Consider the following 14,179-nt stretch of genomic DNA (forward strand, 5'->3'; position numbering starts at 1 on the left):
TATCTGCCTCTCTCTCGCTCTCTCTCTCTCTCTCTTTCTCTTTCTCTCACACACACACTTCTCCCGGGCGGGTGTGTTTTGTTTCGGGTGAAGTGGAGCCTCCTGGCCGGGCTACGAATTTAATGATAAAATTATGCAACCATTATCTCCGATTATTATTACTGTTTGGATGATGATCGGTGATTGTTGTTTTGTTGCCGTGCCCTTCTGCCCGTACTGGGAGGGGGGAGGGTGAGGAGGGGTGCCTTGATGTGCGTTTTTTTTTTGCTTTTGTTTTTTGTTGCGATCTTGATCGTTTCTGGCTTCGTTCTCTCTTGCTGATTGTTTCTTATCGTTGTCGTGTTGCTGTTTATTGTTTTTTTTCTGTTACTTTTTTTCTTCTCAATCTGCGATCGATGCAGAACGATCACCCGAAATCGTCGTCGGTCTATTGGCTGGATGTGGGGAGAGATGAGAAAAATAGGGAGGAACACGTAAATAATAGCACACGTATGGTTGGTGCAATTGTACCAGCGATTATTAACATTTTAGAATCATCCCTTTACTGCATTTGAGATCCGTTCACGTGAGGATTCTCACAAAACAACCCCTTTTTTTGCTCATATTTTGAGCATCCTTTTTTTCTCGTGCTTTTGATTGTCTCCAACTCGAGGACAAATCTGTTCCCCAACAAATGCACACGCACGGACCCGATCAGAAAGAAAACAATGCGAACAAGCAAACATTCCATTCCATCCAAATCCGATTCACCCGAACGCTGTAACATGCTTTTTTTCAAATGAGGGGGTTTGAATGGGGCGCATAATTTTGGGAATCGATTTATTGGACCGGAGAGTCCGGTAGACTTTCTCCCGCTGCGTTGATAAATCTTCCAAATTGATATATGAATATTACATCAATCGTTGGCCATAAAAATGCGACGCGATCGCGCACACACACGCACGCTCACACAAATCACACATAATCATGCATGAAAAAAAAGGTGCATAATCAACGCGACCGGACCGGGGACAACAATGGGAGATAAGTGCATCTCTTCGGAAGGCGATCGCTTTCCCGATCGATAGAATTTAATTTCCCTGCATTTCCGGTTGAAGCTATTACCCGGCAAAAGGGACCGAGGCGCAAGGTGCAAGCCCTTAAGTCAATATTTTAATTTGCATCTCGCGTTCGGGGCGCTTAAATTTAAGGGCGCCTCGTTTCAACAGTTTATAGCTCATCTCGGACAAGCGCTTTAAATGGGGGAAGAGGGATATTAATTCGATCTCTCCGCCGGGCCACGGTGGTCCGTGCGATCCATCGCACGGGCGTTTGGGTGGCTTAATTCTAGGCGCTAATATATTTCCGTCGAAGCAGGCGGGGATGTTTTTCGATTTCATGCCGCGTGCCGATTGCATGAGCGCAGAGCGAAAGTGGAAGTGGATTACCTAAAGCTCGCAGCCCGCCTGGTGGGTTTTCTTTGTTGGTGCGTTGTTAAATGTTGTTTTTCGCTTCACTTCCTAATCGATATCATTAACCTATGATTGCTTTCGTGAGCTTTTTTTTCGATGAATTGGGCTGCTGTAAGGTTTCACTACATACTGAGCCTCATTTAATTGGGAGGTGTTTTATGTTGTTGGATTTCCAGCTCGTGTAACAATCGCCATCGCAGTAGCCCACGACGAAGTCCTTTGCTCTCAGACGGAAGCTGCCAGCTGAGTGGAATCCGCCTACTGGATGTGGTTGTTTTATTTTTTTTCGCATTTTGCGAAACGATCCGGCGAAACCGTGGGTCACGTGCTACGAGGCGAGAAAGAAACGTTCTCCGTTCGACCCGAACCGGTAGGATCCGCGTGTTGGGCTCCATCCCGGGAGCATTCCGGCCACTTTCGACCCCTCACACCGCGGGCACCTCGAAGGGGTGTATCTTTCACCCCGTTTAGAAAGTGACGCGCCCGGCCGCACGAAGGAATGTATCGATTTCTTTTCCTTCTCGCCGCGTGTGACGCGTGCGAGTGAGCGGCCTTACTCCTAGTGGCTCCTGCCGGGCCCAAGTGCCGAATGGCGTCGGAGGCGTAGCACGTAAGGGTGTCTTGTGCTCCTCGACATTGGGCAGTAGGTTTTCCACCTCTTGGACGGCGTGTTTTTTTTTGTCTTCTTCAATGTGGCTTTTTTTCCCCCTGGACCGACCATCACCGGCCCTTAGCCGCGGGGTAAAGCCCCGAAGAAATCGAAAACGGAAAGTCGGGACCAGGGACTCCGTTACCTGCCGATGGCCGCAGGTCCATCGATAGAACATGATCGCAGCGGATTGTGGGAGAGCGAGAGCGGGACCGTCAGAGGAGAAACGAGACAGCTGATCGGACGCGAATGGAATCGATAAAACAAAGCCTAACCCAAACCACACACACACACACACGTAGGGGTTTGGGAATAGGGCCGAGGGTGGAGAAATGCTCGTAGTCTCCGGGGCTGTCCGATCGGAATATCTAAAATGTTGATAGCCCACCGGACGACTGCGGGTGGGAGAGAAGGATCGATCGTTTGGCAAGTGGCTCGTTCGTCCGTAAAATGGCCATTTCAAATGGGTGTCACGTTTGACGTTTGTCCGCGTGGCGCAGGCTTTCCGGGTGGTGCTAGCTCCCGGTTCGAGTGAAAGATCATGCAACCGAGCTTCGGGACAAGGATACTTAAGAGGCAAAAACGCAAACATCACAGCACCTTCATGTCCCTTAGCACGCCGTCACACGCGAGGAGAGCTAATTGATTATTTCTGTACCATCCGACAGGACGCGAAAGGAAGAAAGTATCATCTCCCGAAGGGCGAAAAGATCGAGAAGTCAGAGCCATCGGCGTGGCAAGAACGTCGCCAACGTCGAAAAGTCATATAAAATGAAGTAACAAACCAAGGAAAAAAAGGAGGAAAAAAACCAAGATAATGGTTTATTTGATGGGCCGTGTGGCTTTTGGGTTGGCTTATATATATTTTTTTTTTTTTTCAGTTCATCCTTTTTTTCTTTCCGCGTTGCTTTTAATCTCGAACAGGTTTGCATTGCTGTGGCTGTGGCTCTGGTTTATTTTTTCTCTTCCTTCTCGCATTTCGGCCCTGTTGTTGGCAGGCGTTTTGTTCGCGTGTCCGGCATAGGGATCGTCTCCCGAAAAACTCTTCACTCCCTAATGACAGTGAAGGGAGCCGTAATGAAAGCACGGCTGGAGTGCTTTTATTTTAGTTTCTGTTTTGTTTGGGCTGCCTCCAGCACCGCGCCACGCGCGATGTTGGGTGGTTAATAATAAAACTAAAGCAGACCCAATTAGCTGCCCCCGGGCCAGGAGGCCTCCAGAAGACAAATACGCTGGTTGGGTCGCTTTCGATCGATGTGGTCGGCCCTTCCGATGCACCGATTAGATAGAGCGACCGATGAGAGCAAAGAGCGACGATCCGATCGCCGTTTCGAATCAATTTTCGGTTCCAAAACCCCGAATCGATTGCTAATGGATGGCTGAGCTGGAACGAACGGACAGCGCCGTTGCGATGTTTCTTCGTCCTTTCGATAACACAAGACTCTGCGGTAAATGTTAATGCTCGGCACGATAGTTGTCCACGTCTTTTAGCATCCGGATTTGTTCGAAAATTCCGTACGATCACACTGGTGTTGCAGAAAAGTTCATAAGATCACCTTATCTCACCATCTCACATCACATTGCGCGATCTTCCTTGCAACATACCACGGGGAAAACTTTTCTATTCGCATAAACCCTTCCAACGCAGCATCCAACGTGTCTTGGGAATTGATTAAAAAATTCCAAACCACGAAATACATGCTCGAGTGCAGGATGCCACTGACGGGGATCAAATTAAGCTTAAATACCTCGCCCTCGAGGACCACCTGCACCTGTCCTGCTTGACATACCTTCGCTTAAAACGCCACTATAACACACTCTACGCTTCCGTTGCACAGTTCGCGATAACGTTTGTTAATTTGTTAGTTCACACTTGAATCGTGACAACTGATCCACTCACTTAGCGCAGAGCAATTAAGTTCCGTTTGTTTTTTTCCACCACTTGCTGCTGCTCACGGATTTCAGCAGAAACACTCGACGCGAGGAGCTCGGTCACGGCACATCCGTACGCTTGGAGAGGAAATCTTGAAATGAATCCGAAAAGTGCCGACGAAGCCATGCACAGTGGGCAGCGGGCGCACAACAGCGGGAATGCAAGTGCCATGTGGCGCAGTTTTGCAGTGCGCCATGAAAGCTTCGATATATTTGAGAAAAAATCAAGGTTTTAACAAAAAAATGCACCAGAATTTCAATTTTCTTTGGTAAACAATTTGGGTAATATAACGAGATGATTGAATTTGACGATGGAATGTTTTGAAATTATCATGATTTGTCCGCCTCACATGCCACGGTGCAGGTTACAAGTGAAAACATACCTGTGCATGTGCAGGGTTCGTTCAACACTGGAAACGAACCCCTTTTATTTTAAATATTGCTTCTTTTATGGCTGTATCATATTACAAAAATCTTGTATGTTGGTTTTGAATCGGTTTTAAACCAAATTTAAGCTATTCCACTGCCTAATCAAGCTCATAGGCGAAAGAAAACTAAATCGTTAGCTAAGCATAAGCAACGAGCCCTGTAAAACATCGAACATAAAAATGAGCATAAGCTCCTTCGGCTGTAGCATGATTTAATATATCTCTCTCGCTTTCTCCCGTACCTTCTCAGCTGACAGGTGTTTATTCTCTTGCGCACGAAGCATTGCAGGGCGTTATAATGTCATGGGTGTCAAACATTGGTACACACCGATGTGATAATAAATACGATGTGAAGAAAATTAAAAACGTGATATAAACAATTTTAACAACTAAGAACAACAGCTCCATATTATCCCAACATTGTCATCACATGATTGTCCTCGCGATCATCGATCATATTTCAAGCTGTTTGCTTCAAAAAGGTAGAGCTTTCAAACATTGAAAAGCTCCTTTGAATAGATCTTGAAACCGAGCTTTCAACGTGCACGTTTATCAAACCTGCTACAATTCAAATGCTCCGTCGTCCACACGTAATGTCTTTCGGATTATTTCAACGAAAAAAATGAAGATTTCTTTCAATAGTTATACAAAAAAAAATACCGCACAACGTTAGAGTTATGAGAATTTTAATCGAGTCTACCAAAGTTTGCTCTAAAATAGAAACAATAGACTTCGCGCGCACCCAACCCCACCCAACACGCACCGTTCTTGTTATCTTTCGGCTAATATTCCTACGAGCATTCGAATGTCTCACAGTCGCAACTCCTCGTCCCCTACGTTTGACTAGTCTAATCCTACGATGAAACAAATATAGGTCCTACCCAGCCCTACGCAAGGAACGTAATTTTTTTCTAACGTTAAGAAATGCACAGCAAAACCTTGGGAATTGTCACACACGTTGGTATGGTTTTCGGGAGGAGCAAAGAGACTCCCTGCCCGAGGACGCGATAGGTGGGGAAAAACGGGATCGGTGGAACAGTGACGGATGGAAGATCGGCGGAAGAGACTGGAGATAAAATCGTCGCGGAAGGAAAGACGCTGGTGGGTTGCTAATAATGGAAGATGTTACTTTTAAAGCTACGTAAATATATTCCCTAGTGTTCATCTCGTTTTTATGTATCTACTCCGCAAGATAGCTCAAAGTAAATAGTTTCGTGTGCGCCTTTCCGCACGTTCTTCTTGATATCTCGCTGCGCTCTACGTTAAAGAGAGATTGTGTGTTTGTGTATGTGTGTCTGTGTCTCTTGTTGTTATCCTTTTCAATTGTTTAACTTTTTTCCTGCAGCTTTGTTCCCGGTTTCGTTCGGGGTTTAGTTAGCGGGATTGCTTTGCTACACGCTTATAGGACTAATTTTCACCTCTGTTTTGGCTCCTAGATGAGCTTGCTAATAAGAGTGCGGTCTAACTTGCTACCACAATTGATCGCTACTTTCCTACTTTGTTTTGTATCTATTGGTCAGCACGTTTCAGTTGTCGGTTCTTTTGATTTCGTTACGATTGTGTTCGGTATTTGTGGTTAATTGTTGCTCTCCATTCCGTCCACGAGCTAGCGTTTGTCGGCCATCAGCTTTTTCGCCTGTTCCATCCCGGACAGATAGGCACCGTGAACGGTCGAGAAGTACCGCTCGTGGCAGGCTTCACCGGCAAAGTGAATTGTGGCACTGTTGTAAATACTGCTGTTGCTGCTGCTGCTGTTGCTAGTGCTACTGTTACCACTTGCTCCTTTGGAACCGGAAACCGTCGCACTAGTGACGGTGTTCGTGGTGCTACTGGCTTTGGCGCTACTGGCAGTATTGGTTGATGTCGCTACCGTCGAAGTGGCCACCGCCGTTGCTGGTTTGCTTGGGGTGTTGCTGTTACTGCTCTGCCCTGCGTTCGTCACTGGCACATTGGTTAACGTGTTGCTGCTGTTACTGCTGCTAGTGCTATGGCCACTGGCCGTGGCACCCTTGCTCGATCCTCCACCACGATTCGGAGTGCTCGAACCGCGACTTGCACTCGCCGTTGTGCCCGATGGTGGCAGCGTATCCTTTTTGCGCGATTCTTCCCCTAATTTGTCGTACTGATTGCATACTAGTGTTTCCGTCAGGTTGGACATGAAGTTGTGCTCGTGGTCGCAGTTAACCGAGGTATAGCTGTACGAGCCGCGAATGTAACGATTGGAGTTCCATCGAGTGCTAAAAGCATGACGTGAAAAAGAGGCATTAATTAAACACGGTTCCATCCAACACACAGCATTCACTCGCGCGCACCCACTTACCAGTAATAATTGACAGGTTTAGGTACTTTTTTCTTAGTGAATTTCTCCAAAATAAACACGCAATCGCTCACGATCTGCTCGTCGTTAAGCGCTTCCATCTCGAGCGCACCGTAGCTTCCGATCCAACCGAGCAGCGTGTTTGGCGGGCCAGGACTAAGCACGTCAAACCCCGAGATAAAGCGCGTCCAGTGCGAGTCCTTGCGTAACTCATCGCGCCACACCAACTGAATGCCTTCCGCTTTGCCCCACCACGCGTCCTCGAACTGCAGGAAGATCTTGTCGATCGTCCCGTAACCGATGCTGCGGATCGACCGGCTATAGCTGGAAGGCAGGTTCGGCTGGAACAGCTGGTCCATCGTGTCTTTCAGCACACCAAGCGAAAACGTTACGATCAGGTGCTGGCAACAGTACACCGTACCATCGGTACACTTCACGATCACTTTCCCGCGCGAGTCCAACCAACGGATCTCGCAGATCGCCTTGTTGTAGACGATCTTCTCCGTACCGATCTCCTCGATCAAACAGTTGACGAGCGCCTGGAAGCCGTACCGCATGTTGATGTGCGCCTGGCAGCTTTCGCCGTTGAACGAATAGCTGCCCCACAGCTTGGCCGAAATGTCCGATACGTGCAGGCACGAATTGTCGATGATCTGAAACCGGCAGTGCCAATCGAGTAGCTGTTGCGCCAGCACTTTCTGATCCGCGGAGAAGTCCTTTTCCGTGCGCTTCCGGAACTGTTCGCGCAGAAAAGCCTCCAACGAGGCCGGGTACATGCCGTCTCGGTCGTGAATGGCTCGTGCCGCAAATTCCTCACATTGCTCCAGGATTTGGCCGACGATAAAGTCGACACGCTTCGCCAAATGATCGTCTATCCGGAAACCATCGTCTCGCAGGAACTCGCCCAGCCCCTCCTCGGACGTTTCCTCACGCAACAGCCCGTTACGTTTGGCCACCTCGTGCAGTTCGTTCTGCCGGCCATGCAGCCACTGGGCACCCGCTTCCACCAGCTGGCAACCTTTCCCACCCGCGTGGTGCTTCTTGAGTGGCTTCGTGCTGATGCGCCCACCCGGTATGGATTGGGCTTCCAGGATGGCGAAGCTTTTGCCGGAATTGCGCAGCTGCTTTGCGGCTCCAAGCCCGGCAATGCCCGCTCCTAAGATCAGTACATCGACGTACGCCTTCGGGCCATGGTTAAAGGGCGGTATCAACCTACGGGCAGATGAGAACGAAACACAATGTGACGGTTGTGATTTACTCAAACTAATGGCATCGATCGAGGATGTGTCGAAGGACGAAACTCAAGGCTTGTTCGAATGTGGTATACTGTAAAATGGCATATATTTGTTCTGCTAGCTTGTTTCTATGCTATCAATTATTGGCACGGGGTCTTACAACCGGATAACAATGATAATAAAACGAATAAAAACATAATATACACTTATGTATGTATGTTAGAGTATCTTATCTGTTTAGTGTACGAAAAGCGTTTTCGCTTTAAAGGAGTATTTGAATCGGTTCATCGTGCTTAAAGATGAGCTTTCCTGCAGAACGGGAAGAAAAGAAAGGGAAAAAAACGAAATAAAAATAGAAACTTGACTTAGAAAAACAAAAACCCCGTGCAAAAGGTGTACTGGGTGGAATTGGTTGGTGTGTAAATTTTGTGTAAATCCAATCGTTGCTTTTGAACGTAATCCAAGGGAAAGGGAGCTTTGTGAAGTGTAAGCTAACATTTTAAATCATTAAACAAACCAAAGTAAGCAAAACACATGCAAAAGTTAAATTAATTTTTAAAAAATGATTCAAAAACGTAATAGAGCTTAGTTCTCGTTTTGTTCACCTTCGATCACGTTCAGTCACACTTTCAAATCAACTATCAAATCCCACCTCCGTCCGATCGGTTCAATCTCATGAGCAAAAAATAGATCACATAAATTCGCTTACCTATCGTAAAGATCGATCAACCGGTTGGCTTCGCGCCATCCCGTCTCCACGGCGCCATGCACCGTCGAGAAGTAGTGATCGTGCGTAGCCTCGCCCGCAAACTGCACCACCGGCATGCCGCACGAATTGGTCAGCGGAATGGCCAGATGGGACGCGGACGTATTCAGCAGATCCGTCGTCATCGAGCGGAAGGTGTACGATCCACGAAAGTTCGGGTTAGAATACCACGCCGTCCGCTGAAATCGCACCGGCTCCGGGATGGTACAACCCTTCATAAACTTCCGCAACAGGAACATGCACGCTCGCCGGACATCTTCATCGCTCGCACGCTCCATCCGACGGGCGTGTTTGCCCGAAATCCATCCGCACAGCACGTTCGGTTGGTAGTCGACGATGTAAAACCCAAACACGTCCTCCATCCAGCTGTCGGGCATCTTGCGTACCTCCTCCAGATCGGCCTTGTTCCAGATCAAACTCAACCCCTGCCAGCCCTTCACCCAGAATGGCTTCTCGAACTCCAGAAACAACTTGTTAACTGTCCCGATCGTAAGGCCCTGAATGGCATTCCGCTTGATCGGAGGCAGATCGGGCGTAAACATCGACTGGTAGCGCTCCTTGAGGACACCCAGCGAAATCGTGCATATCACATGGTCCGCGTCGTAGACGCTATTATCCGTGCAGCGGATCGATACCAGACTGTCGGGGCCAGCCGTCCAGTTGATGTTGGCCACGGTTTTGTTAAAATGTGTGTAATCCTCCAGGTTGATTGCTTCCGTTGCCGTTGCCAATGGGTGTCGTTTCTAAAAGGGGCAAATAAAACCGTCACTTCCCATTCGGAAAATAACTAATCATCAGCCATCAGCTCACTCACCATGAGTATTTCCAGCACCGTCCGGTAGCCCTTGTCGCGCCAGTTCAGCAACAAATCCCCATCACACTCCCAGTAGTGCAGATAGCCCGGTCCGGACGTATCGAACCAGCTGTCGGAGGCTTCGATCGAGTTTTCAAACTTGTGGAAAAACTCCAACACCTGGTACGCCGTCTCACCGTCCACGTCCGCGTACTCGGGCGTCTCGAGCAGCGCCCGGAACTTGCCCATGATGAACGACCCGAGCGAACCCCGGTACCCGGTCAGCTCGTGCTTGTGCGTCTCAAGGATGGACCAGATCAACCCGAGCAGCTTTTCGCTCTGCTCCTTCGGTATCTGCTCACCATTCGAGCGTGTCAGCACGAACCGCTCGTAGCGGGCGCTGTTCGAATCAAACACGCTATACTTGGAGCCCAGCTCGTAGCACACGTTCCCTTTCTCGCCGTGGCACCTGTGGAAAAGCAAACGGAAGGAGACGGAAGCATTAGATCGGAGAGAACCAACGTGAGCTGGTGGCAAAAGGGAGGGCCGCGAGGATAGTAAATAAGTTATATTCGAGTTAATCGATTATTTAGCGACCTTCATCTCGTGGTGGTGGTGGCGAAACAAATAAAAAAGAAACAACAACCTGCCGGCACAGCAAGGATAAAAAGGGTTGCAGAAATTCTACCGGATACACGACAGGGACACGACGGATCGTGTGTGTTGGTTTGCCAGCAAAATTAATATAAGCCTTCGAAGCGCGAAGAAGGGAACAATCACCACGAAGGACCCATTGGTATGGTTCAAAATAAAAAAGGATATACAAGAAGCTCATTCCCTCCGGAATCTCCCACAACATAAAGGGCGGAAGGATGGTGCGAAAGAGCTGGCAAGCGAAGGGAGAGGAAGAACATAAACCCACTTACCATTGTGCGCCCAGGTCAACTACGTTAGCCCCGAACGGTACGGTATGGATCCGGCCACCGATGCGATGTTCCGCTTCGAGAATCTTCAAGTTTTTGTAGCCCCGCTCGATGAGCCGCGTCGCGGCGGCCACTCCAGCCGCCCCCGCACCGATGATGACGATCCTCGGATTCATGGCCTCCTATCAGCCCCCACGTGCCTACCCGCCCACGTTCTGCCCCTCCAGCGTGGCTTGTGGCAGTCCGCGATCCGGAAACGACACGGAAGTGGCTGCGGGAATGGAGCCTTACGGTTTCAAGGATACACACCAAACGGTAGGGGTGGACCACTCGAAAACGGTGCAACGGGCTCGTGTGACGGGGGTGTGTTTCCTTTTTTCCCCTTACAACCCTAAGGGGGAACCGTGTGTTGTGTGGGCGCGTGTGTGTGTTTAGGCTAGCACATCATAAATCGATACGCGTGAAGATGATTATTTGTCTTCTGCTTGTGCCTTCCGTTCGGTGGCCAATGGTCGGGCGGGGACGGCCGTGTGGTGGTTCGGGTGCGGGTTCTCGCCTTTTGTTGTTGCCACTGGCCGTAAGGTGCTCTTCTCGTCCTTTCTGATGGCGCGCGCGCGCGTGTGGGTGTGTGTTGCACAAACGTGGAAGCAATAATCACAGCATGCTACGGGAAAAAATGAGAGATGAAACGGATGGTAAGCGTGCGGTTGCTAGGGAACTGGAAAACGGAAAGGACGGAAAGGCTCAATGGTGGCACGTTTGAAGCAAAACAATCAAGAGCAAGAAGGGAGTAAAGGCCATTTTAAAGGGGTCGTTTATTAAAAAAGAAAAGAAAAGAGATTTGCTTGAATGCTATCTCGCTGACTGTTTAAACCACCCCCCGTGGGATGGGGAGCGATAAGAAGACGGTACACTGCTGATAATATGTTTCCTTCAAATGCTCTTGCCACATTGGAGTTGCGATTTGCACTACACTTTTTTGTCTTGTTTTTGCTACTCTCCAACAACACGGGTGAGTGCAGCTGAGATGCGAAAATCAACACGGACACTGATACTAGTTGTAGGATGAAAGCCATCCGGCAGGATACGACTTCCGTTTCAACAACACTCACTGTTTTGATTACGATGATTGAAACCAAAAGTGCGGTTCCAAATCAGGCTGGCCCCACCGGAGGGGTTTCTGCCTGCCTGGCTTTACCCACGAAACACGGCAGCGATGCCGCAACCAGCGATGCGCCCACCGTCGCGGACGAACGAATTTTATCTCGTATTTTGGCCAACGAAACGTTCCACCAATCAACAACCCCCGACGGTGGTTCGCGGAATCGCGACGCGCATGCTATTTTCGCGATCCTTCGTGACTGCATCCTCTTCGATGGGTCCTTTCGCAGGGAATCACAACGAATAGACGTGTTTTGGCACGTGCTCCATCCCCCGATATGGGTGAAAATGGTTACGTAAAGAATCCTTGCACCTTTTCTGGTGTTGTTTTTAAAAAATCCACCAAACTTTCATACAAAAACTGCAATTTTAGGACAAAAATACTGACCAAAACAAACGCACACACGTTTCGATGCAACAGCTGCCAAGTTTAAGCGTTTCGCGAAGCGTTTAAGCGTTTTCTTTCATCTCACGAGAGACGCTTGAATAAGTTTATGTATTTATTAATTTAAATTAATGGAAAAGACTAACAAAACCTTCACCCCACAACGTGGTGGTTAGGCACACTTGAATTGTAGATTTATGCATAATATGCTATGCTGGTTGCTCTTCATTTAACGGCTCAAATGCTAGAAGTCCTGCGCATGTCCTTGCATTCTTTTGGTAAGAATTCCTATACTGTCAACCGAATGCTCTCGCTACATTTGTTTGTCAACAGTTCGCCTTTTTGTCCTTTTTCATAAACTGCCCAAAAGTTCTAGACATAGGGAATAAAAAAACATCGAGGACCATTTATTCCTTCTTTCGAGTAATGGGTTGCTGAACTGGGTGCATTTGAACAACAAGCAATCTTTTATTAACAAGATAAGCAATCTTTTATTACCAGATCTTTTTTATTGCCACCATTGCGCAGCACTTTTTTCGTGTCAAGCAATAGTCTCTTATTTTTTTTAGTTTCCCTTGTTTCCAGGACTTTTACAAAATCGTTGCTTATTAATTTTTACCATTTCGAATGGTGTGTTCAGGTCGTGAATGGTCTTAAAAGTTGTATGTAGCATTATTAATAGAAGGAAAGCATTTTCGCTAACGTCGAAAAGCGCTGAACGACTTGATTTTGGAAAACAATTGGCTCTAAATGATTTATTTATATCCATTTTGCATCAATACATGACTATTTTTCGATCTCGGCTTAAAGGCTCAAGATTCTTCAATCGAACAAGCTCATTATAATGCAAATGAGTTGAATAAAACAATTGATTAAAACTTAAAAAATTATAGCAAAACATTTAAAATGTACGCGCAATATTGCGTAGAATATGCTAATTAACTGCGAAAACACCATAGCGTGCAAAGCGAATAAAAACTAAAGTTGAATAAAACTGCCCGATTTGGGATGAGTAAACCAGAGCATTTGACGCAAAAGTAACAGGAGAGCATACCAGCTAGGAGGTGGAAAGTTCTAAAAAATAAACGCTTAATTTTAAAATTTAGTTCTAAAAATGTTGGCAGTGTAAAATTCTAAAAACGCTTAAAATTCCGGTTTTTGTACTAATTTTGCTGGCAGTGTAAAAAACGCTTGAAATATTTCAATTTTGAAATATTTCAAATTATGAAATATTTCAAGCGTTTTATGCACTGTCAGCAAAATTAGTACAAAACCGGATTTTAAGCGTTTTTAGAACTTTACACAGCCAACATTTTTAGTACAATGTTTTAAAATTAAGCGTTTATTTTTTAGAACTTACCACCTCCTAGCTGGTATGCTCTCCTGTTACTTTTGCGAAAAATTTTCTCTCAATTGCTCGTCCAGTGCGCGGAAACATTTTTCTCATCTTTTAATTTGCTTTATCGTTATATAAGCTCTGGAGTATTAGCTTTTAATGATCATGCTTTTCGGACATATTACAGATATATTTGTGATTAAAACATAAGTTTTTTTTTATTTTCGATTTATTTAATTTTGACTTATAAACTTCTTCATAGGAGCGCTTATTATTTTCACACAAACTGATAACAATCATTAACTTCGCAAAAAAACTTCCTTTAAGAGCAACCGACTCCTTTCGATCTTCGATTTTCCTTAGGAATTCGCCCATATCCCGAAAGCAGCCTCGCGCGTTGCGCACCACTGAACGGAGAAATTTGGTGTCAAATTTGGGCCTTCCAGACGTCCAGGCTACCGGCTATAATACCAGGAGAACATGACCCGAGGAGGTTGCTACCAGCCTGGTCCCGGGTCGCAAGCATGACGCAGCCAGTTGTCTCGCTCTCACACGTGCCAAATACAGCTGCCTTCTCTCCGTCGCGTGATTATCCGCATGCTGTCTCTTTTACTGCCGATCGCCGATCGTCCGAAGCACACTTGGGATTGTTGGTGGTCATAAATCAGGAGATTTCATAAATAAATCAATTATTTTACCACAAGTAAAAGATGCATTTTTTAATCGAATCAGAGATGAAACCTGTGTGGGATAAATTACTGTGATATTCAATCAAAGTTCGCCATAGCTTTGAATACATTTAT

General features: G+C 46.9%; 1 protein-coding gene and 1 long non-coding RNA gene across 2 annotated transcripts; both read right to left on the bottom strand.

The window, feature by feature from the left end:
- Positions 1-218: 218 nt before the first annotated feature.
- Positions 219-4,088, bottom strand: LOC128732303 (uncharacterized). Its single transcript, XR_008411693.1, has 2 exons — positions 3,891-4,088; positions 219-434 (listed from the first exon to the last, which is right to left on the bottom strand). It is a non-coding gene; the product is annotated as an uncharacterized LOC128732303 (long non-coding RNA).
- A 1,077-nt stretch (positions 4,089-5,165) lies between these two features.
- Positions 5,166-10,670, bottom strand: LOC128731244 (uncharacterized). Its single transcript, XM_053824351.1, has 5 exons — positions 10,498-10,670; positions 9,593-10,040; positions 8,722-9,521; positions 6,781-7,989; positions 5,166-6,697 (listed from the first exon to the last, which is right to left on the bottom strand). Exons 1-5 carry the CDS (start codon positions 10,668-10,670, stop codon positions 6,067-6,069), a joined length of 3,261 nt encoding a protein of 1,086 aa, XP_053680326.1. The 3' UTR covers positions 5,166-6,066.
- Between the last annotated feature and the right edge of the window lie 3,509 nt (positions 10,671-14,179).

This window comes from Anopheles nili, chromosome 2 (genome assembly GCF_943737925.1).
Source record: "Anopheles nili chromosome 2, idAnoNiliSN_F5_01, whole genome shotgun sequence".
NCBI classification, from domain to species: Eukaryota; Metazoa; Arthropoda; class Insecta; order Diptera; family Culicidae; genus Anopheles; species Anopheles nili.